A 24922-nucleotide genomic window follows, 5' to 3' on the forward strand; every position below is an offset into this window, starting at 1 on the left:
TCACCAGCGATCCAAGTACGAAAAACTAAAATCGGGAGGAAGGGATGTGAATACTTACAGCGGGTTCCTTGAAAAACAACAAGGACAACAATGAATACTGGTGGTGTAGATCGGTTCGAATCGTAAGCCTCCACCAAATCACGTCTCGGCCTCTACTCAGTTCACCCGATTAAGAGTAATATTTTTCTTCCCCAAAACAGTTTTGAGAGAAAAACGACTGAAGGTTTTGTGTGTGTGTTCTCAAACGGCTGCTAGACCTAACACACCCTTTTATAGCCAAGTTACCCTAATCATATTAGGGTTTTATTATTTCAAATTAATTAAATCTATATTTAATTAATTAGAATTGAATAATCCTTTTATATCCAAGTTACCCTAATCATATTAGTGATTTTATTATTTCAAATTAATTAAATCTATATTTAATTAATTAAAATTAAATATTTGGGATTATTAAAATATATATTTAATTAACTCTAGATATATATTTTAGTAACGTACAACAAATCGTACATCTTTGCTCGTTTCAATCCTAGGGTGTGACCTTGTAGGTTCTTGTAACGTTAGCAGTTAATTATTAGAACAATTCTAATATTACATACAATGAGTGACATCTAGCAATATATCATTGTCACCTAAGTTACAAGAAAATATGATTCGACATATCATCTTGGTGATTAACTCTTTTATGTATTACATCCTTATGTCCTTTATATCTAGAATAGGCACAAATCTTGGAATAATCACACTTGTATAGCCCATCTATTGTTTTTTGATATCTAGAGTAGACTGTAATTAACGAATAGTTTATGATATCTCATATCAACTTATTCGAGCATGGCATGTGTTTCTAGTCTTACTCAATCAAGTGGCCTGTGATATATTTCCTATTATGTATGAAGGACAAATCCTATATTAATCATGCACACCCACTACATATATTGAGATATATTCAATAACAGTCTTTATAGAGCAACCAGTTACGGAGCTTGTTTAGCTACATCAAAACATACAATAATATATGTTGGGATAGTATTGATCACAAGTCTGAGGATCATACATATAGTCATCACCATGAGCAATGTTATGACTGTCACATAATAATCCAAGACAAATGCTCATGGTCGGTCAATCCAATACATTGTTCTCTAACAATATAATCATGTATCAATTCTGACATCTCTATGTCAATGAAAACTCATTGTCATCAATCAATAACATGTTAGTCTTAAGCGTATTATTATTGTCCATGCCCATAATAATATTTGACTAGGGATCTTTTAATAATAACAATTATGTCATTATATGGACTTTATTATCTTCCAGTTTATGTTAAACACATATATAAAAATGAAAACAATAGCTGCAATGCCTTTATTCAATAAAATCAGTAAATAAAAGTATTATTACAATCATCATATGATTGGTCTTTGGGCATACTCTAACACCTTGGAACTTGCTTTAAACTATACAAGTTCTTCTTCAACATGCATACGTAGTCTTCTTTCCCTTGTGCAACAAATCCCTCTAGTTGCTCCATGTAAAGTTTTTCCTCCAAATCACCATGAATAAAAGAAGTTTTCACATCCATTTTTTCAACCTCCAAGTCATAACATGCTACCAAACTCAGTATAGTTATAATAGAGGACATCTTCATAACCGGAGAAAATATTTCTTTAAAATCAATCCTCTTTTTCTCAGTGTAACCCTTGACGACCAATCTAGCTTTGTATCGTGGAGATGGAGACTTTTCTTCTTTCTTTATCCTGTAAACCCATCGATTCTTTGAAGATCTTTTACCCTTAGGCAGTTTCACTAACTTAATGGTATGGTTTTCATGCAAGGATTGGAGTTCATCTTTCATCGCTTAAACCCACTGATCTTTGTATTCACTATCCATATCCTCTTCATAACATTCAAGTTCTCCCCCGTTAGTCACAAGAACATACTCATCAGAAGAATACCTGGCAAAAGATCATCGATCTCTAGAAGACCTCCAAAGTGGAACTGCTGATGGAGCTATATGTGCTTGTTGTTGATCATTCACAACAACATCAATGAGAGAATCAAAGCCACCTATATCTTGCTGGTCATCATGAACATCACCAAGCACATCACCTTGAACATCACTGTGCACATAATCTTGAATAGGATCTGGTGAAGGGTCTAGGGGAACTAGAATCACATTGATCAAGTCACCACTATCTAGTGAATCCACTTTCTTTGTCTTATCAATGTCATCAATGGTCTGATCCTCAATGAAGATAACATCTCGACTTCTCACGAGTTTCTTCTGAACTTGATCATAGAGTCTATAACCAAACTCACCATCTAGACCATAACCAATAAATATGTATTGTCGAATATTAGAATCCAACTTGGATCTTTCATCCTTTGGAACTTGAAAAAATGCTTTACAACCGAACAAACGAAGGTGATCATATGGCACTTCTTTACCAAACCAAACTCTATCTGGTACATCACCTCGTAAAGGAACACTAGAAGACAGATTAATCACATGGGTCACTATATTCAAAGCTTCAGCCCAAAACGACAATGGAAAATTTACTTATGACAACAAACATCTAACTCTCTCAATCAATGTTCGGTTCATTCTTTCAGCAAACCCATTTAATTGTAGAGTCTTCGGTGGTGTCCTATAATGTCTGATTCCCTGTCGCATACAATACTCATGAAATGGCCCTGCATACTCACCACTATTATCAGTACGAATGCACTTCAAATTCTTCTCTGTTTCTCTTTCAACTGATGCTTGAAACTGTTTAAACGCCTAAAAAACTTGGTCTTTCAACTTCAACGTATAGATCCACAACTTTCTTGAACAATCATCAATAAAAGTCACAAAATAAAGTACACCTCCATGCGACCTTACCTTTATCAGACCACATACATCTGAATAAACCAACTTTAGCAACTCTGATCTTCTATGAGGATGACGACTTCTAAAAGAAACTCTTCTCTACTTCCCCGCTAGAAAATGAGCACAATTCTTCAGTGTAGCATTCTTCAAACCCGAAAGATGATTCTTCTTGGCTAAACAATTAAGCTCCTTTTCACTAATGTGACTAAGCCATTTAAGCCACAACTCATTTGAGCTGTCATTCACTATCACATTCACAGTGTCTCCAGAATTCGAAGCCTGCATCAAATACAAATTTGAGCTCTTCTTTCCTTGAGCCACAACCAATGAGCCTTTATTCAGCTTCCACTGCCCCTCACTGAAGGTATTACAAAATCCCACATCATCAAGCTTTCCTGCAGAAATCAAATTCAAACGGATATCCCGTGCATGTCTGACACTTTTGAGAGTTAAATTTGTACCATTATTACTCACCAAACTAACATTTCACATGCCAATAACCGGAACCAAACTATCATTACCCATCTTTAATACCCCAAAACCACCAAGAATATAAGATATGAAGAAACCCTTCCTCAACGTAACATAAAGTAAAACACTAGTATCAATCACCCAACTAGTCTCGTCGTATGCTAGATTGACCAAATTCTCCTCACAAATAACCAACAGATCATCACAATGAATTATAGCAACACGGTCGTATTTTTCATCATCCTTTTGGTTGTGTTTACCACCACCACCTTTGTTCTCTTTCTTCCACTTGAAGTAATATTTCTTGATATGATATTTCTTACCATAATGAGACACTCAAGATTCTTGTATCTCGATCTTGACTTGCTTCGGCTTTTTATCTCTATCATTTCCATCTTTATCTCTGTTTCTCCCTTATTCTTGGTAACCATCACATCAAACTGTTATATAGAACCTTGAGATTTTCTTCTATCCTCTTCATTCAATACATCAATTTTAGCCAAATCCAAAGTAATAATACCATGTGGAGCAAAATTATTGATTGAGACCCAAAAACTCTCCCAAGAGTCTGGTAGAGTAAGAAGCAACCAAAGCCCTAAAATCTCATCATCAAATTGGATACCCATACCAAGCAACTGATTCATCACACTCTGAAATTCACTAACATGGTCAGTTGTAAACGTTCCTTCTTTATATTTCAACGCCATCATTTTCTTCAACAAAAATAACTTGTTATTGCCCAACCTCGAAGCATACAAGTTTTCAAGCTTATCCCACAATGTGCGAGCATGTGTCTCTTGATCTATGTGGTTGTAAACATTTTCTTTAACTAATTGTCAAATAAAGCCACACACTTGTTGATGCTCAAATTCCCATTCTTCATCACTTTTCGAATTAGGTTTTTGAGTGACAAAAACCGAAAGATGCAAAAACCTTCACGAACAACAATTCTTTCATTTTATTCCACCAAAGTTGATAATTCGTGCCATTCAACATAATCATCTTGCTCGTATTAATTTTTATAATTATCTGACATAATAACCAAGCTCTAATACCAGTTTGTAGGGGAAGAAACTGAACAACCAAACATAAGGGGAAGCACAATCGATGTTATTTTTCTCCCTATAACTCCTGTCAAAAATTATGGGAACAACTGTAGCACAAAATATGTTCTCTAGCAACCTCAAATCAACCAATGCAACCACAACACAAATAAATTGAGACACTGATATTTTTACGTAAAAAACCCTCTAAATCAAGGGTAAAACCCACGAGACTTTAGAGTCCGATAAAAGCTCCACTATCATCAAAAGTTCAACTACAAGATCACAATATTAAGACTACAACAAGCATTCAACTCCAACAAGGCTAACAACATGTAATCTTTAGCAAAAGAGAGAAAAATGAGATAATATCACCAAAAATGTAGTTGCTAAAAAATTATGTTTTCCGTCGCTAAAGGACTCGGATGTAAAATCCTACTGTACAAGCTCAAGAACACCAAATTTCCTAGTTGTTATCCAAAAATCAACTCAATCGAACTACGAATGGACCTCCCATTAAAGAGTTGATCACTGCTGCACCAAACTTGAAAAATATGTATTTCTCCACTCTCTCTTATGAAGCTTCACTCTCTAAAAAATCAAATCTAATTTTTGTTATTTTTTTATGTTGCCCACACATAAGCCAAAAGTTGGCTTTTTACCAAAGTCAAAAATACTTTAAAAAGGTCGCAGAGAAAGCATAACCAAAACAAGAAAAAAAAGTACAAACACAACACCCATATTATTTTATGGGTTCATGGGTGATGGTTTTCCCAACATAGTGGGAGAACACCCAACAATACAAGCACTTCAAATCTTTTCTTATCGATTCACTCCATGCTTTGAAACCTGAAAACTATATCAATGGCTGTATAACAAATTGAAAGGTATGCACGAAGACCGAAGATAATTCGGGAGTTGCCGGTTTCTCACATAAGCCTACTTTAACTGTTGTTTAGCCATTTTGCTTGAAAATGTCTAATTATCACCATTAATGCCAAATCTTCTTGCTCATTTTTCCATGTCTTATCTGTAAGACCTTTTTGTTTGAGGTTTTGCGATCAAATTGTAGATAATCATTCCAGTCTTTCATATTCAGATGAAGGCATTTGTTACACAGGTTAAGCATGCTTCAAACAATTCGAATTCATGTTTGAGTTCTCCTATCTCAAGCTTAGATTGACATAAAAGATAGGTCCGGGCGATGCTATATTTACTCTCTTTTTTTCAAGTGTTTTTACTAGGGTTAGATAAGGTATTTCGAATCTTTGTATCCAACGGTGTCGTGGTGTAGCTGGTTATCTAGTCTAACACACGAAAGGACTTCACTAAAGGACTTCGATTCAAGTCCGGGCGACGCCATTTTAATGTTCCTTTTTTCATTTTCACGTTTTCTGGATACTGATGCACTATTTTTCTTCTTCTTTTGATGCTGGGATTCATTCCATCAGGGACAGTAGAAACTACAAACTTCGGAACGTAGGGAAAAACATATTTCTGCTCTGAATCCATTGCAAAACATCAACCATGTAATATATTTTGTGTAAATCTCATGCAATCGGCACAGACTTCCATTTTTTGGACATAGGCTACCTATTCCAGAGCAGTTATATCATGTTAAATAAGTGTGGAGGAAGATCCAGGAAATGAAACAAAATATGATCCAGCAGCACAGGAATGTATTAACTTAATTTAGTTTATGGAATTTGGATATTTGTTCAGGATTCAGAGGAACTTGTAAGTTAACGGGAATAATATAATTAGTCCAGAGATTGAACCAACAATCTGAAGCAGCAGCGAGATCCACAAGGTAGGTACAAACAAGATCAACAGTAGACCTCTTCACCTTTGGGGAAGAGTTCTATCTCACAAGTACTTAGCCCTCGCAAGATCTTAGAACTATAATACTGTGTCATTATTCATACCAATTTGCGTAACATTATGAGTTTCGGTTTATTGGTTACATGATTTTTCTCATGTCATCAACAAGTACATTGGTGCTCGCATTTATATAGTAAAACAGTAGAGCTTCATATCTCATCACTAAAACAGTATGATGATGTTATAAAATGATTCTGAACAAAGATGTTTCATTTTCAGAACTTGCTTTTCTCTGTCAGGAAGTTATCTTCCTTCTGCTTTATAACACACCCAAAATATCAAGTTCTGTCCTAAAATGAGGCCCGGAGCAGCAGCAGCTCTTTCAATGTCATGACATTTGTCTTGCATCAGTTATTACATCTTTAGAGGTTTTATATGATTTAATCTGTGATAATGATAATGTTAAGCACATAGATACGCAATGGAGCTAGATAGTACAGAATTCATGGTCCTTGACCAACCACGTCTAATGCAAAATCTATATCAGTTGACGTTGACGAACCATCGGTGGCTCAAAAGGTTTATTTTGCCATCTACACTACAGATCAGAAACGCTGTCTCGCACCCTTGTCATATCTCGGCAACAACATATCTGTTGAACTCTTAGTTCAAGTTGTGGTCCAATAGTGTTGCCCTGCGATTCAGCCTTGTTGAATACATAGTCTTCGTGATTCAAGAAGGATTAAATAGACGCTTGGAAAAACTCTTCTTAGTTCAATTTCTCCAAGGGCTTTGCACATCTTTCCATCAAGGATAGACATGACATTTTCACATTCCTTTTTTTTATTGTGTTAGGCAACTATTTCTTCTAAAGGAAACCAAAGATGTCGTGGTGTAGTTGGTTCAAGTCCGGGTGACGCTATTTTTACTTTCCCTTTTCACGTTTTCCGGACACTGATCTGATGCGCTCTTTTTCTTCTCTTTTCCCCTTTGGGGAGTCTAAAGGACTTCTCTCACACAAGTCCCTAGCCTCACAAGGTCTTAGAACAATGATACTGAGTCAATATTTACCAACTTGTGTAACATTATTCGTTTTGGTTTATTGGTCACATTATTGAAAGGTATATAAGCACTTCAAATCTTTTCATATTGATTCATTTCCTGCTTTATACAATAGCTGTAAGACAGATTGAAAGGTATGCAAAAAGATCCAAGATAATTCCGATTTCTCACATGAGCCTGCTTTAACTGGTGTCTGGCCATTTTGCTTGAAAACGTCTTATTATCACAATTTGTGCCAAATCTTCTTGCTCGTCTTTCCATGTCTTTACCTGTAAGACCTTTTTGTTCGAGGTTTTTCGATTATGTTGCATAATCATTCCCGTCTCTCATATTCAAATGAAGGCATTTGTTACAAAGATTAAGCATGCTGCAGGACATAAGATGATCCTTGTTACTGTCACTTACTGATGCTGCAAGTGGGGATGAATCTAGGGGCTGGCGGGGTGGTCACTCCTCTCAAAATTTCAAATTTATATATTTTCTTTGTATTTTCTATTGATAATCTCTTTTTGCCCCTTAAAATTTTATAAGTTTACTGCTAACATAAAATCATAAGTCCGTCTTTCACTGTAAAAGACACCTACAAGTGTAATATGAAGTATAATAGCATTGCAGTTTACATCCGACATGAGGATATAAATTCATTTTTTTCCATGGATATGGATGGTTCTGTGTTCATGTTCGAATATGTGTTGCACATAAATATCGAACACGAATGCTTCAAGAACAATAAAGAGTCTGAACGTAGGAGTAATTTCTTTATATATCCTCCAAATTTACTCTTTGGAATTCCCTTATTGATCTTAACTAGCCTCGAAAGAATCTCTTGCAAATTGCAAAGGTAGATTCCTCCAAACAAAGAAATTACGTGCTTGAGCTTTGAAATTCACAGCAGCATGGCAATTGGCAAGGACATTTGGTTCTTCCTGTATAAATATAAGACCGACTTCTTTCCCTCGGCAATCACTTACCACTGGAACACATGGCAAGAAAGTGGCAGAAGATGGCAGCCATAGGAATTACAAAAAAAGATACACAATTGACGAGAGACGTCTTGTGATCCCCTTGGCTTTTCTCGGCTACCGCAGTTTCTTTGAGCTGTTGAAGACATCTGAAGAGTTCAGACTACCGGGTGATGGGATTAATACTCAGGAACCCGCTTATTGCAGTCCATTCCTACCTATACTTAAGCACATTAACAGACAGTACTTGTTCGTGGACTAATAAATATGCAGTGGACTTCATTAACTTATATAACCAACTATTTTGAACAAAATATTATTTCAAATACTAACTTCGAATTTTTTCGCACCTGTCTGTTTGATTAAATAAAACTTTTCAAAATGTAGAATTCATTGGTGTCGTGGTGTAGTTGATTATCACGACAGTCTAAAACACCGAATGTATCTGATTTGAGCCCGGGCAACGCCAGTGTAGTGTTATTTTTTTATTTTCACGTTTTCTTGATACTGACGCATTTCTTTTCTTCTTTTGATGTTGGGATTCATGCCATCAGGGACAGTAGAAACTTGGGACATAGGGAAAAATCAAATTTCTGATCTGACCAATTGCAAAGCATCGTCCATATAATATATAGTGAATCCCATGAAAATGGATGGGTCTTCCATGTGTTGTACATAGTCTTCCTATTTCAAGGCAGTTGTATTATGTTAAACAAGTGTACATAAAGATCCAGAAAACGGAACAAAATATGATCCAGAAAAGAACGATTAACTGATCTTATTTTATGAAATTTGGATATTTGTTCAGGATTCAGAGGAACTTGTAAGCGAATGGCAAAAATATAATTAGTCCAAAGATTGAACCATACTATCTGAACCAACAACGAGACCCACAAGGACGGAGACTCAAAAAGGTTATTTTGACATCTACACCACAGATCAGAAATGCCATCTCGTGCCCTTTTCATATCTACACCACAGATCAACGGGGCTGTGTCTTGCCTTGTGATTATATATTAATCACAGTTCCATTGCCTCATATCAAGCACAACAGCCGCATCCAGCGATCAGAGTTCTAAGGCCTAAAAATTTCCTCTCTTTTTTTCCTTTAATCTTAATCTTTTCGACTAAACTAAGTAAAGCAAGATGATCAGTCCCAAGAAGATTATCAAGTTAGCAAGAAAATGGCGAAAAATGGCTTCAATCAAGAGAAAGAATCACATGATCAAGAACCACCATGGATGCAGAAACAAACAGTTGCTGCACATCATCGGCGGTCGAAAAGGGTCACTTTGTTGTATACAGTGTGGATCAGAAGTGCTTTGTGCTTCCTTTGGGATATCTAAATAAAATTGTGATGGAGCTATTCAACTTGGCAGAGGAAGAGTTTGGACTATCAGGCGATGGTGTTCTCATCTTCCCTTGCTATGCAAACTTTATGAAATATGTAATTGCTATCTGTCGCAACCGTCTTTCGGTCGGGCCCGGAATTGGGCTTCGACTAGAATTGATTGGGTTAGAGTCGCCACCGACCACTTTAAAACGAATTTAGGTGGGCCGGACACCATCTTACCTGATCTGCGACGTACCAGAAACGTGTCGGGTTCGGGAGTCGGTTACGGTCAAGGAAGGATTAGCACCCTTGAACCGCCCTTTCGGTACCAATTAGTTTGTCGGTTGTTTTTAATTGCGAAAATTGGAAACTTAAATTAAAATTTAAAAGACCCGATTCAAATTACTTACCTCCGATAGATTTAAAAGTGTACCCTTAAGAAGCCAAAAAGCATGTTAGATGAAGAAAAATGAAAATAAATAAAACAAAGAAAGTAGAAAATTATTGAAAATTTATAAAAATTTAATTAAATATATATATATAAGGGTTGTTATAAGCTGCTCGAAGGGCCCGGACAACGGTATCCCTATCCCAGGTTCCTCCACCCATGTCAAGAATTTGTTGGATTGCTCCCTCCAAGTTGTTTCCTGCTAACAGATCAGAAGATGCTTGGCCATAAACATCAGTTTCTGACGCAGTGGTATTTGATGCCAGAGGTGCAGATTCAGATACAGGTGCAGCAACTGCTGAAGTCTCAACAGGTGTAGAAGAAACTGTTGCTGGAGCCGGAGGGATGGAGCTGGTGCCGATGATGGTGTACTTGTCTGAGGAGCCTTTGTCAACATGATGACAATAAAGCTATTTTCAGCAACACTGTTCTCAGCCAATGTCGTATCATCTTTAAGAACTTTCCCCTTATGGATAAGCATTTGTTGTGAAGCAGGATAAACATCTGATCCTTGAACTGTTTCTATGTTCTTTTTTACGTCAGCTACCGAATCTTCGGATTTGACTTCGATATCGAAGTGAGTGCCCTTGAGAGTCTTGACGAAAATCTTCATCTTCTGCTAATGGATCTCTCTCGCACACTCTGGTTCTTTTTTTTCTTCCTTATTTTTGCCTCAATTTATAGCCATGAAACTGGCTATTTTTAGATAGATTTGTAGAGTCCTATTCAAACTGAAACGCTCCTTTATTCAGTTTTAGAGTCCCACTTGGACTCAAATGCCTTGATTTAGTATTTTGACTTGGTTGTTATTCTTGTTACCGAGAAATACGAGGATAGTATTGTTGGGCAAAAAATTAGTGTCTACAGCTGCCCCTCTTTGTCCTTTTTCGTGGAACGAAAAATAGGACAAAGATAAAAAGACACAAATTTTGTCCATATCGAACGTCTTCTGCCGTAGAGTTGAAATCCGATGCAATGACTGATCTGTTAATTTAAATTGAATCACAAAATGACTCCCTCGTCGTGAGGTCGAGTTGAACTGGAAACTTCTGAGTACGATATCCTTCGTTGTGAAGTTGAAATCAAACTCAAAGCTTTTGGCAAGTGACTCCTGGATCGTCTTCTGGCTCAAGATACTTCGTCGTGAAGGTGGAACTTGACCTGAAGACTTTGGTGTTGATGTGTTACAGATGACTCATTCGTTGTGAAGTAAGGTCAACCTATTAGGGTATGATACCCTTCGTTGTGAAGTTGTATATGTATATGGCCCCTTTGTCGTGAAGTTGAGCCTGAGAATGGGATATCCTTCGTCGTGGAGTTGAAATCCAATGTAAGTTGCGTTGTTTCGAGGCTAATATCATTCGCTGCGAAGTTGAAATTGACTCTGAAACTGGAAAGTGTGTTGACAGACACTCCTTCTTTGAGTTGAATATCCTTCACCGTGAAGTTAAAATCCAATCTGAAGATGGATGTTGCTTGTGTGCACGATTCCCTTCGTTGTGAAGTTGAAACCGTTGGTGACCCCTTCGTCGTGAAGTTGAGTCTGGAATTGGATATCCTTCGTCGTGAAGTTGAAATCCAAGTAAGTAGCATTGTTCCAAGTCCAATATCCTCCGTCGTGAAGTTGAAATTGGCTCTGGAACCGGGAAATTGTTTGTTGACAACCAATCGTCCCTTCGTTGTGAAGTTGAACTTGTGTTGTCTTGAGTCTAATATCATTCGTTGTGAAGTTGAAATTGACTCTAGAATTGGAAAATTGTTTATTGACAACCAGCGGTCCCTTCGTCGTGAAGTTGAACTTGCGTTGTCTGGAGTCCAATATCCTTCGTTGCGAAGTTGAAATTGGGAAGTTGTTTATTGACAACCAGCGGTCCCTTCGTCGTGAAGTTGAACTTGCGTTGTCTGGAGTCCAATATCCTTCGCTGTGAAGTTGAAATTGGCTCTGAAATTGGGAATTTTTTTATTGACAACCAGCGGTCCCTTCGTCGTGAAGTTGAACTTGCGTTGTCTTGAGTCCAATATCCTTCGCTGTGAAGTTGAAATTGGCTCTGAAATTGAGAAATGTTTGTTGACAACCAGCGGTCCCTTCGTCGTGAAGTTGAACTTGCGTTGTCTGGAGTCCAATATCCTTCGCTGTGAAGTTGAAATTGGCTCTAAAATTGGGAATTTTTTTATTGACAACCAGCGGTCCCTTCGTCGTGAAGTTGAACTTGCGTTGTCAGGAGTCCAATATCCTTCGCTGTGAAGTTGAAATTGGCTCTGAAATTCTGAAATTATTGTTGACAAGCAGCGGTCCCTTCGTCGTGAAGTTGAACTTGCGTTGTCTGGAGTCCAATACCCTTCGTTGTGAAGTTGAAATTGGCTCTGAAATCGGGAAAATTTGTTGACAACCAGCGGTCCCTTCGTCGTGAAGTTGAACATACGTTGTCTGGAGTCCAATATCCTTCGATGTGAAGTTGAAATTGGCTCTGAAATTGGGAAGTGTTTGTTGACAATCAACCGCCCCTTCGTCATGAAGTTGAGCTTGTGTTGTCTTGGATTCAAGATCCTTCATTGAGAAATTGAAATTTACTCTCAAGCAAATTGTGAGTTCGAGAAAAAATTTTCAATCGGTAGCTTCTTGCTGCCGAGCTAAGCAACCACCATCGTTCTTTAAAGGTGCTTACGAATCAAGTATCCTTGACTCTAAAAGCTGCAAAAATCATGTATGCTAAAATGAGGAATGTGATGCACCTAATTATGTCTAAGATGCATGCAACATGAATGAATTATGTGTTATCTCTTCGTGCTTTGTCTGCCAATCTGGTCCATGGAATCGATCGTGCCCCATTTGCCTCTCGAGCTTGGGCTTTACAGACATTTCATATCTGAGATTGTTCTGTTTGAAAATGTTTTTCTTATTTTTCTTGTTTCAGGAGAGAAAACGATAAAAATGTTGTAAAATATTATTCGCAATTGAATCAAGTTATAAACGTGAGTTCAAAGAATATCAAAGGAATCAATGACTCTTTTAACGTTTTCAGAGTTACAGCTCTTTGACCAGCGTTCAAATGGATGGGTTGGCTTTAGCTTGACCTCCTTTCTAAGGTTTTGATAAAAAAATGTCATTTTTTTTTTTGAAATATCACAACATGCTTTGGCACTTCAATTGGGTGCGGACAAAATGACGCAACTAGCATGATCACTTACTAGACCTTTTATTTCAGTCCTCTGAAATCTTCTATTTGTTCAAGCTTTGTAGGCTCCTCTAACAAAGGCAGTGCAAAAACATCGGTCTAAAAATGAAATTCTTGAGTGCTCGTGTGTAGTTGACTATAACAGGTGTTCCTTAACTCCCTTAGTCCATTTTACCGAAAATTTATTGCTTAGATAAATTTGATTTAATTTGTCGTTATCTGACTAGCTGAATCCATAAAGCCGGGGCGTTTAACCAATTGCTTTAGAGGGACAGCTTAATATTATAATCACAGTTATCAAGTTAACTGAAGGGTTCATCTCATCACAGAGTCTTCAGCCTGACAAGAGCAGTGGAGCAAACACCGAATTGCCAAGTGTCCGAGCAATGTCATGGTTTGAACGTAATCTACTCATAAGGCCAGGGCTTTCAAGTTTCCTCTATAACCAATTGCCTTAGCGGAATAACTCAGTTTTCACGGATTTAATTTCTTAAGATTGTCAAGAAGAACCTGTCATAGTCTAGGTGTTTTTGAAAGTCAAGGAATCTCATCTTTAGAGTTCAATTTTCAAACAACTGACCTAAACTGGATTCACCTACTCGACTCTTTCATTTGTAAAGATCATCATCGTCATTGAACGTCCTAAATAAAAAGCATAGTAATGGTCATATGCAAATGATGCCCCATGTTGTTCGCACCTTGTAAAAGGAAAAGGTTACATTGGTTAATTGCAAGAGCATGGTATGGTGTTTGAGGGTATATTTTGGATAAGGTCAAAGTTCTTTTTTTTTAAAATCATGTTACTTTGTCAAAGATCCGTAACTTTGGACCATTAACAGAGTTTCTTAATTCAAATGATATTCAAAGAATTGCAAGTTTGCAAATGTGATTTATTGCTCGCCATCATTAAAAAACATAAATTTATTTAAAAGTCCTTGCAAAAACTTGAGAAAAGAATGAAAAAACAAATCCAAACAGAATGGCTCAAATGATGAAATGGTCTTCCTCACTTGGATGCCCCCAAGTTGTTGAAGTCGATCCGATTCTTGTTACGTATTTTCTGTATGATTCTCTTGATTGTGGAGTAATTCTCGATAGTGTGCCCTGGGACTCCGCTGCAATGAGCGTTCTCATCATACTACCTGGGGTACGGGGCTTCATGGATTTCTCTGGATATGGTGACACCACATGTGCGTCAAACAACTGTTGGTAAAGCTCCTTATATGTCATAGGGTCGAAGTGTTCTCATTTTTTGATGAATCATGTGAAGATAGTTAATGTGAATGTAAAGAAAACAATATGCAAAATGTTTAAATGCATGAAGCATGAAATGTCCGAGGCATTGATCCGAAAAATGTGCCTATTATTCTGAATAATCCTTATTGGGGACAAAAATGTTACGTCTGAAGAGACAAAAAACTTTTTGATGGTATAGATCCCGCACAGCCTCTGGCAGGTTGATTCGTCTTCCGCTTCTTCACCGGTTGAATATCCTGTCGAACCGTTCCAGCTCCTTTGGCTAAACTTGTGCGGGTGACGAGTTGTTTGCCCCAAAAAAGGTCTCGAATGACTGCATCTCCGGCCTTCACTCTATGCCGAGCTCGTTCCAAACGAAAGTATCTTTGGAGCCTTCCATCCGAAGTTTGTCGACTTGTTTTTGGAATTCATCAATAATGGTCTCTAGCTTAGCTAGGGTTTCACCATCTTATTCTCGTAATTTTCGAAAGGATTCTCCGGGTTAATAACCATTTCCTCGTCTTGCCCCTGCAACCTTTGCCTCTAAGTATTCTTTAATCCCGGTTGGACTTCTGAGCTTTTTGTCTCTTTGTATTATAACTCCTTTGTCCATTAATGCAGATTATTTATGTTTAACAAACACATTTTTGGTGGATCAACACCTCGTTTTAATGATGCGAATGATCAAAAAAAATGCAAAAGAACAGAAAATGAAAGGAGGAAAAAAAAAGTTAGTGAGACAAGGATAATAAAAAAAATTAAAATGAAAATGAAAAGTCCTACCCCACATGCTTATTATTCCTACCCGGACATGATCTCTATCCCGCATGTTGATTTTGAACAAGTCCTAACCGCATAAATTTCTAGTTCACATGCTTTGAACAGAAAGTAAAGCAGGAAATTCCAGCATCCTAGGGTTTGAAATGAGGTTTTGGGGTAGGCTCTAACTCCCAAAGTCTCCCAGTTTAGGTTCTAAAACACGGTACCCGAGTTCTCCTTGCTGGTGCCCCCTTGGCTTACCAGACCCTTAGTCCTAAACCCATCACAGGCTTGTGTAGACTAAGTTAACTCGAGAGGAAACATTCCTTATGCCCGCACGGTGAATAAATTCACACGAAGACATAAGGTATATGAATCCCGAAGGCTACTTGCTAGGCATATGCGGTGAATAAATTCACACGAATGCGTCGCTTTCACCCCCACTTAAAAGGGTTCGGAGCTCGGGTATAGAGCCAGAGATGGAAACTTTTCGAAAATCTGAAATCATTGAAAAAATATTAGTACAACTATTTACTTGGAAAAATAATCAAAGGTAAATAATTGGAATCGAATAAATAAATTAAAATTAAAATTTACAATCTTCGCATAAAAAGACAACCGAAAATTAATTCTGGCCTGACTCACTTACCGGTCCCCAGCGGAGTCGCCAAGCTGTCGCAACCGTCTTTCGGTCGGGCCCGGAATTGGGCTTCGACTAGAATTGATTGGGTTAGAGTCGCCACCGACCACTTTAAAACGAATCTTGGTGGGCCGGACACCATCTTACCTGATCTGCGACGTACCAGAAACGTGTCGGGTTCGGGAGTCGGTTACGGTCAAGGAAGGATTAGCACCCTTGAACCGCCCTTTCGGTACCAATTAGTTTGTCTGTTGTTTTTAATTGCGAAAATTGGAAACTTAAATTAAAATTTAAAAGACCCGATTCAAATTACTTACCTCCGATAGATTTAAAAGTGTACCCTTAAGAAGCCAAAAAGCATGTTAGATGAAGAAAAATGAAAATAAATAAAACAAAGAAAGTAGAAAAATTATTGAAAATTATAAAAATTTAATTAAATATATATATATAAGGGTTGTTATAAGCTGCTCGAAGGGCCCGGACAACGGTATCCCTATCCCAGGTTCCTCCACCCATGTCAAGAATTTGTTGGATTGCTCCCTCCAAGTTGTTTCCTGCTAACAGATCAGAAGATGCTTGGCCATAAACATCAGTTTCTGACGCAGTGGTATTTGATGCCAGAGGTGCAGATTCAGATACAGGTGCAGCAACTGCTGAAGTCTCAACAGGTGTAGAAGAAACTGTTGCTGGAGCCGGAGCTGGTACCGACGCTGGAGCCGGGGCTGGTGCCGATGATGGTGTACTTGTCTGAGGAGCCTTTGTCAACATGATGACAATAAAGCTATTTTCAGCAACACTGTTCTCAGCCAATGTCGTATCATCTTTAAGAACTTTCCCCTTATGGATAAGCATTTGTTGTGAAGCAGGATAAACATCTGATCCTTGAACTGTTTCTATGTTCTTTTTTACGTCAGCTACCGAATCTTCGGATTTGACTTCGATATCGAAGTGAGTGCCCTTGAGAGTCTTGACGAAAATCTTCATCTTCTGCTAATGGATCTCTCTCGCACACTCTGGTTCTTTTTTTTCTTCCTTATTTTTGCCTCAATTTATAGCCATGAAACTGGCTATTTTTAGATAGATTTGTAGAGTCCTATTCAAACTGAAACGCTCCTTTATTCAGTTTTAGAGTCCCACTTGGACTCAAATGCCTTGATTTAGTATTTTGACTTGGTTGTTATTCTTGTTACCGAGAAATACGAGGATAGTATTGTTGGGCAAAAAATTAGTGTCTACACTATCATCAAAAGGAAATCGAGTAAAGAAGTGGAGAAAGCATTGATCCTTTCTGTAGCCGCTGGTCATTGTTCATCGTCATATCTTTATCAGCAAGAAATGAGCCAACAATTTCCAATATACAATCCACACTTTAGAAGATTAAAGTTTATAATGCAAAACATCACAATTTTTGTTTCTCATGCGTAGTCTCTCTTGAACATACACAGGAAACTTACTTCTTATCCACAATATTAAATCAACAAATTCATACTAAAAAAGACAAACTCGTCATGTTAAATAATATACACTTGTACAAGTTTTTTATTATATTAATAAAATATAGACCAAATCGAAAAGCAATGGTGTCGTGGTGTAGTTGGTTATCACGTCAGTCTAACACACTGAAGGTCTCCGGTTCAAGTCCGGGCGACGCCAAATTTTAATTTTTTTTATTTTCACGTTTTCTGAATACAGACACTTTTTACTTCTTTTGATGTTGGGATTTCCTGTTATCAGGGACAGCAGAAACTATAAACTTGGGAACATAGGGGAAAAACAAATTTCTGCTCTGAATCCTTGCAAAACATCAGCCGTACAATATATATTGAGAATCACATGAAATGCGCAGTCTTCCAGTTTTTGGTCACAATCACATTTTTATTCAGGTGTCGCTGCTCATCAGATACTTATTTCAATCAACTACATGCGGATCAACAGCCACTTCTTTGTCGAGTGTGATATACATATTGTATCAACAGAAGATGTTTCCTTGTAAAATGATTCTAACCAAAACATGTTTCATTTTTCAGTTATTGCTTGCCTCTGTTAAGTTCTTTCAATGTCAGGAAGTTAAGTTCCTTCTGCTTTATGATGCACCCTAAATTTCAAGTTCTGTTCTAAAATGAGGCCCGGATCAGCAGCAGCTCTTTCAATGTCAGGACATTTTTCTTGCATGATTGCATCAGTTATTACATCTTTAGAAGTTTTATATGATTTAATCTCTGATAATGATAATGTTAAGCACATAGATAGGCGATGGAGCTAGATAGTATAGAATTCATGGTTGAGGAGGGTCCATTGTGGTCCTTGACCAACCACGTCTAATGCAAAAGCTACACCAGCTGGTGTTGATGAACCACCATTGGCTCATATTTTCAACATATTTGTTGAAATTGGCATCAATCAAGAGAAAAAGGAATCACATTACCAGGAACCAACATGGATGCAGAAACAAACAATTGCAGTACGTCATCAGCGGTCGAAAAGGGTCACTCTGTTGTATACAGTGTGGATCAGAAGCGATTTTTGCTTCCTTTGGAATATCTAAAGAACAAAATTGTGATGGAGCTATTCGACTTGGCAGAAGAAGAGTTTGGACTACCAGGAGATGGGGTTCTCACCTTGCCTTGCGACGCAAACTTTATGGAATATGTAATTGCTCTTATCAAAAGGAAACCGAGTAAAGAAGTGGAGAAAGCATTGATCCTTTCTGTAGCCGCTAGTAGTTGCTCATCGTCATATCTTTATCAGCAAGAAGTGAGCCAACAATTTCCAATATACAACATCTGAAGCAATTTTCTTTTTTCATCTTGTAATCAATCCACACTTTAGAAGATTAAAGTATATAATGCAAAACATTACAATTTTTGTTTCTCATGCTTAGTCTCTCTTGAACCTACACAGGGAACAAACTTGTTATCCACAATATTACATCAACAAATTCATACTAAAAAAGACATATTCATCATGTCAAATAAATACAGTTGTACAAGTTATTTATTAGGTTTAAAAACTATTTAGAAAATCCAAGGAAAATAGTGTCGTGGTGTAGTTGGTTATCACGTCAGTCTAACTCACTGAAGGTCTCTAGTTTGAGTCATGGCAATGCCATTTTTGCTTTCCTCTTTTATTTTTCACTTTTTCTGGATACTGACGTGCTTCCTCTTATCAGAGACAGTAGAAACTAAAAACTTAGGAACATATGGCAAAATCAAATTTCTGCTCTGAATTCATTGCAAAACATCCGCCATGTACTATATACAGTTAGGGATGGAACGAGCGGGGATAAAAGTACCATGTATTTTAAATTTTTTCTATGTATATTCTATTGAAAATCTGTTTCGCCCTTGAAATATTAGTTTTCACCTACACGAAATTCTACATCCGTCCCTGTATACAGTGAATCCCATGAAATCGGCAGTCTTTGGACACAGTCTTCCTATTTCAAAGCATTCATATTATGTTAAACAAGCATAGATAAAGACCCAGATAATGAAACAAAATATGATACATTAGCCCAGGAAAACATTAACTGGTCTTATGAAATTGGGTATTTGTTCAGGATTCAGGGTTAGTCCACAGATTGAACCATAAAAGTCCTTAGCCCATGAAAAGCAAGTAAAGAGTCGGAGAAAGCATTGATCATGTCCGGTGCTCATCATTATCGTATCCCCATCAGCAAGAAACAAGCCAACGGTTGCCACAATTGAGCTTCCCTTTATCTTAACAACATCATCACCCACACCATATCTTTGTATTGTAGTGGAAAGTTAGAACCGTTGTTTCAAATTGACCCAACTGCATATGCCAAAAATGTGTCTGATAATTGAAAAATAAAAATGGCACGACCACCTTCCAGGACCTGTCAATTCAGAACACAGTACAACTTGCTGATGTTAAATAACTATTATTTTTTTCTTTTCGCACACGAATAAAATGTTTTGATGGGCAGAAGAGACAAACTTCAAGGATTAAAAGAAGAAGAAGAAGAAGAAAAACTCAGGTTGGAATTTTCCTGGGTATTAGTCCCATGGAAGGTATGCATGTTCAGGTTTCATGGCTTACACAGCTGTGACTAAAATTGCTGCAAGTTGCATTCTGCAATATAATCAGGCATTTTCCGTTGACGAAACTGTGTTTGGTGAAGACCGGTGGGTTCAAACTGAGTCGGGGCCGAAGCAGACGTACCAACTCATTTAGCATTAATTCTTTACCATGTAGGGATTATTAGTTAACATCTGCTCCACGTTGGTAATATTGGCTTCTTCCTTTAGGAGAACTGCCCTTCCTTGTTTTCTCCTGATTAATTAACAGCTATTCTTTTGTCTATTATCGTAAAATAAATAAATCAACTTTTCCCCCATTCCACATGCAATTTTTACTTGCTGACTTCTGTCTTTTTTTTTATTTAATCTTTAAATTTATTTTTATCAAAGTTAATCCTTGAATTTGATAATATTTTCACTTTTAGTCCTTATGATGGTATGATACTATGAGATTGTTAAAAATGAGGTTGTGCATTTAAACTTAACAACATTTATTTTAGGAAAACAAAACCTTGTGAAATTTGTCAGAGTTCAAAGAAGATATATTTACGTAATAAATGTCAGGGTCTGAAATCAATCAAATAAATTGACTTTCACATAATAAATATAAGAAAACAATATCATACGTACCAGCATGTAATTACATAATTTAACCAAATTTATTTATTAAAAACGAATAAAAATAAGTTTAAAAAGCCATTTTGATCCATTATGGGTGTAATTCATCAATCCTCTTATCTTTCTTAGAGATTGAAAAATATAATTAAAACACTCCAATTATATTCAATTCAGACAACTGTTAGAAGTATAACAATTCGAGACGCTACAATGAAATAATAATGAAAACAAAACGAAGGAGTATAGAATCAATGATTGGAACCGAGTTAAGGCCTGCAACTACACAATTTCCTTAAGACAAATTTTCGATCACTCCTCCGTGCCTGAGATTTTTGGTCGTCTATCTCGTAGGATACAACAACGAGATGATCAGCGTACAGTAACACAACCGTCGAGATCACGAACTATTCATTGTCTTCGTCCATCACCAAAAAAATTGAGGATAACTTTTTTTTGAATAGTTTTTGAGTTGTTTTCAATTGTGTTTAACCTAGTAGGTTAACACGGTATTTATAGGGAGTTCACATTATGAACAATTGGAAACTTTTAACCTAATGAATCATCAATGAGAATCAAGCAATTAAACAATTTTCAAAATTAGTGTTTTGATTTAATGAATTACACCTTTTGTGTATATAATATATTACACGCACACTCACACCATTGTTGTATGTTTACATCAATCCATTTACCCTACATTTAATGTACTATAGGACTTGGACGTTTGAACAAATGAATTCAAACATAATAATTGACAATATATAACATAAGTTCAATCTAATTTACTTATTAGCCACTTCTTAGATTATAAAACAATAAATCTGACAATTTATCATAGAAATCTTGTTTTCTTCAACAATATTGTAATACTATAATATATCCCATGCATTTCGTTCAAAAATGTCATCTTTACTTGTTATGAACGCATCAGGAAACTGTGGACAACATTGACTACACGTTTAAATTCCCACACCTTTTGCTGTATTATTTAGTTTTTCAAAGTTACTAAAGAATTTTATATTCCATAAATTTACAAAGCAGCAAATTGAACTCGATGAAAGTGTGAAACTGCTATTATTTTCTTCATTTTCCTGTATTTTCTTGGATGCTCTGAAAAGCATGGTTAATTTAACTGGAAATTTTAGTTGTTGTGATTATAAAAATGTTATTTTTAAAATATATATATATTATTCAAGTTTCAACGATGAAAGGGTTTTTACTTTGATTTTTTAAAAGAATATGTTTCTCTCGAAGGACTAATTCATGGTCAATCCCAGAATTAGATTAACAAAAAGCAAAACAACTATCAAGTTTCCTTTTTGTCCAACTTCAGGGTTATTTAAAGGTTTCACGATATAATTTTATATTTACGTTATAGACATTTTATAAGGACGTTTAAAGAGTTTTAAAATATATCAGGTTTTGGTATAATCATCACTATCCGATCTATTGATCAATTAATCCGGATCGTGAATTGCAGATGTAAGAGTGATCCCAACACAGTTTACTCTATTCACAATCACTATGATTCGAACTCCTGACCTTGCTTAAAAGATCTAATGTCTTATTTCACTAGACCAATATGGGTTGGTTCAAGTGGTAAGCAATTTGATATCGCATAAGCAATGTCCTAAGTTTGAGTCATTGTGTATGAAGAAAATTCATGCGGGGAATCTCACCCACCAAAACTATGTGTACAACGCGGATCGATCCGAATTAATCAAGGTAAAACCTTTAAACCGGGAGAGCAACAAAAAAAAATAAGGTTTTGATATATATAACAATTTTTTAGTATATTATGTATTATAATTTTTGTGATTTTTATGTTTATAATGAATTTGTACTTTTTTTATACGTAAATGTTAAATCAAGATAAATTTTATCTTTAGTGTATGTCTTATTTTTATTCGTGTGTAGTAAGTTGACCTAAAACTAGATTGGATGGTTACTTTCACTGACCGGCGCTGCTAAAGCATCATGTTGAAGTATCAGTTAAGAAAGTGGATATGATTTAAAATATACGAATAATTGAGCCCCGGCTGGCTGCTACAGTAGTTTATTTTCCTGCCTTTTGAATATTAGTAGTAGAATATTTATAACTATTTTGTCTAAAATCAACAACTCCTCGTCAGTAACCAGTAAACCATATTCATATTACTCCATTAAGTCTATGTTCCAAGAAGTCTATATATTAGTTCATATTTGTGATGGAACATCAGGGGAAATCAATTACCAATAATTAGGTGAGAACATATTTGGGAAACCAAAATGGTTGATGTTAATGAAATAGGTTCCTACCCCGGAACACCGAGACCGGCTTCGGCTGCAGCTACGCCTCCGATATCGGCTCCTCCTTCGCAATTTCACTCTCCGTCACTCACTCGGTCGCCGCTTCTTTCCGGGGACGATCATATCCAACCCGCGACCGCCAAAACATCGAGAAATGTTACCCCGAGGATCCGAACCCCACGCTTTATTACTCCGTTGGGAAGTCCAATTAGAAGGGCTCTTAAGCTTACCAGGCTTGACCCTCATGATGCTTGGCTTCCCATCACTGAGTCGAGAAATGGAAATGCATACTACGCTGCGTTTCATACTCTCTGTTCTGGGATTGGTATTCAAGCCCTTGTGCTCCCTGTTGCTTTCACAATCCTAGGGTGGTACGTAATCGACGACGAGCTTTTCGATTCGATCTTTGTTGTATGAAATTTGCAGCTAAAAGTGACATGTTTACCTATGCTTTTTGTTGTTTCCAGGTCTTGGGGGGTCATAACCTTGACATTGGGCTTCATATGGCAGCTTTACACTCTATACTTATTGGTGCAACTCCATGAATCAATCGAAACCGGAATGCGCTACAGCCGATATCTTCAGCTCTGCGGCGCAACTTTCGGTAAGTCCGTTAACATAACGTAACATTCTCGATTTACTTGTGAATTTACAAGTTGATATTGAATGTTTATTCGTGATCAATTTAGGTGAGAGATTGACAAAATGGCTGGCAATGTTCCCCATCATGTACCTATCGGCAGGAACATGCGTGACTCTGATCATCATCGGTGCCTCGTCATGTCAATTGTTTTTCGATACTTTATGCGGAGGAACATGCTCCGCTCAGCCGCCAACCACCGTGGAGTGGTACTTGATATTCACTTCTGCCGCGGTGCTTCTGTCCCAGCTGCCTAACTTAAACTCGATCGCCGGTGTGTCGCTGGTGGGAGCCATCACGGCTCTTGGGTACTGCACTCTGATTTGGGTTGTTTCGCTTGCTGAGGGCAGAATGCCTGGAGTATCATATAACCCGGTACGAGGAAGAACTGAAGTTAATAGGATTTTCGACGTTTTAAATGCACTTGGGATCGTTGCTTTTGCGTTTCGAGGCCACAATCTCATACTGGAGATTCAGGCAACCATGCCGTCGGACGAGAAGCACCCGTCGCGTGTGCCGATGTGGAAGGGAGTCAAGGTCGCTTACACGCTCGTGGCAATGTGCTTATTCCCTCTTGCAATCGTTGGCTATTGGGCTTATGGTCAAATGGTACTACTTATTACAACCTTTCACCATAATTCAGTAAGTTCCGCATTAACCCAACAAAAAAATTAACATTTTGTTACTCAATAACAGATACCGGCAGATGGGGGCATGCTAACAGCTCTATTCGCATTCCACGGGCAAAACACGTCCGACTTCATCCTCGGATTAACAAGTTTATTCGTCATAATCAGCGCATTAAGTTCATTCCAAATCTATGCAATGCCGATGTTTGACGACATGGAATCCCTATACGTTAAGAAAAGGAAGGAGGCATCCCCGTGGTGGCTCCGAGCAATTTTCCGAGCTTTGTTCGGTTACATATGCTTCTTCGTGGCAGTGGCAATCCCGTTCTTGGCAAGCTTTGCCGGTCTCATCGGCGGGATATCATTGCCGGTGACCTCAGCTTATCCATGCTTCATGTGGCTTAAGGTTAAGAAACCCAAGGTTTTTGGCCCAAAATGGTGGCTGAATTGGTCATTGGGTCTCTTAGGGATGGCTCTAAGTGGAGTTTTGATAGCGGCTTCGCTCTTTGTTATCATTGATAGGGGGTGTTGATTTGAACTTCTTCAACCCTTAGTAATTTCATACATTAATGTCATTAATTCAAATAAGTTCTGCATAAAGTTATGTACTACAGTTTGGTAAGGCATTAATGTGAGATATTTTTTGTATACGAAATAATAAGATTCAAAGAATCAAAATAGGTAATATTTTGTGATTGGTCATATTCTTGTATTAGTCCTTGTATTATATGTAAATTGCAAATTTGATCTCTGTATATTTTTTGTTGCCCTCTAATTTCAAGGCTTCGTCTTCACTAATCTGGATCGACCCGAGCCGCACACTTGACTTTGGTGGGTGAGTCTCCTTGCAAAAATTTTTTGCATACAAAAA

The 24922-nt window shown here is 37.3% G+C and overlaps 3 protein-coding genes, 1 long non-coding RNA gene, 1 other non-coding gene and 1 pseudogene across 5 annotated transcripts; 4 read left to right on the forward strand and 2 right to left on the reverse strand.

Annotated features, from left to right (window-relative positions):
* Positions 1 to 4539: 4539 nt before the first annotated feature.
* On the forward strand, positions 4540 to 9431 carry LOC120176994. The gene is made up of 3 exons (XR_005521371.1): positions 4540 to 4777; positions 7711 to 7721; positions 9422 to 9431. It is a non-coding gene; the product is annotated as an uncharacterized LOC120176994 (long non-coding RNA).
* Positions 9432 to 10095: 664 nt separating this feature from the next.
* LOC120177004 lies at positions 10096 to 10699 on the reverse strand (annotated as a pseudogene).
* Positions 10700 to 16261: 5562 nt separating this feature from the next.
* LOC120177005 (ubiquitin receptor RAD23c-like) lies at positions 16262 to 16881 on the reverse strand. Its single transcript, XM_039183272.1, has one exon. The coding sequence runs from the start codon at positions 16814 to 16816 to the stop codon at positions 16262 to 16264; it is 555 nt and encodes a 184-aa protein (XP_039039203.1). The 5' UTR covers positions 16817 to 16881.
* Positions 16882 to 17411: 530 nt separating this feature from the next.
* On the forward strand, positions 17412 to 17485 carry TRNAV-AAC. Its single transcript has one exon. It is a non-coding gene; the product is annotated as a tRNA-Val (tRNA).
* A 783-nt stretch (positions 17486 to 18268) lies between these two features.
* LOC120177007 (auxin-responsive protein SAUR67-like) lies at positions 18269 to 18619 on the forward strand. The gene has a single exon (XM_039183273.1). The coding sequence runs from the start codon at positions 18269 to 18271 to the stop codon at positions 18617 to 18619; it is 351 nt and encodes a 116-aa protein (XP_039039204.1).
* A 4107-nt stretch (positions 18620 to 22726) lies between these two features.
* Positions 22727 to 24663, forward strand: LOC120177015 (lysine histidine transporter-like 8). Its single transcript, XM_039183280.1, has 4 exons — positions 22727 to 23153; positions 23250 to 23386; positions 23472 to 24031; positions 24119 to 24663. Exons 1-4 carry the CDS (start codon positions 22762 to 22764, stop codon positions 24581 to 24583), a joined length of 1554 nt encoding a protein of 517 aa, XP_039039211.1. The 5' UTR covers positions 22727 to 22761; the 3' UTR covers positions 24584 to 24663.
* The last annotated feature ends 259 nt before the right edge of the window (positions 24664 to 24922 follow it).

The sequence above is a fragment of the Hibiscus syriacus genome, unplaced genomic scaffold (genome assembly GCF_006381635.1).
Source record: "Hibiscus syriacus cultivar Baekdansim isolate YM2019G1 unplaced genomic scaffold, ASM638163v2 tig00112276_pilon, whole genome shotgun sequence".
NCBI lineage: Eukaryota > Viridiplantae > Streptophyta > Magnoliopsida > Malvales > Malvaceae > Hibiscus > Hibiscus syriacus.

Excerpts from the sequence above, each read along its gene's own strand:
- LOC120177015 (XM_039183280.1), top strand. The coding sequence starts at position 22,762 with ATGGTTGATGTTAATGAAATAGGTTCCTACCCCGGAACACCGAGACCG. Across the intron at positions 23,154-23,249 it reads GCTTTCACAATCCTAGGGTG|GTCTTGGGGGGTCATAACCT; the intron begins GTACGTAATCGA and ends TGTTGTTTCCAG. Across the intron at positions 23,387-23,471 it reads GCTCTGCGGCGCAACTTTCG|GTGAGAGATTGACAAAATGG; the intron begins GTAAGTCCGTTA and ends TGATCAATTTAG.
- LOC120177005 (XM_039183272.1), bottom strand. The coding sequence starts at position 16,816 with ATGAAGATTTTCGTCAAGACTCTCAAGGGCACTCACTTCGATATCGAA.
- LOC120177007 (XM_039183273.1), top strand. The coding sequence starts at position 18,269 with ATGGATGCAGAAACAAACAATTGCAGTACGTCATCAGCGGTCGAAAAG.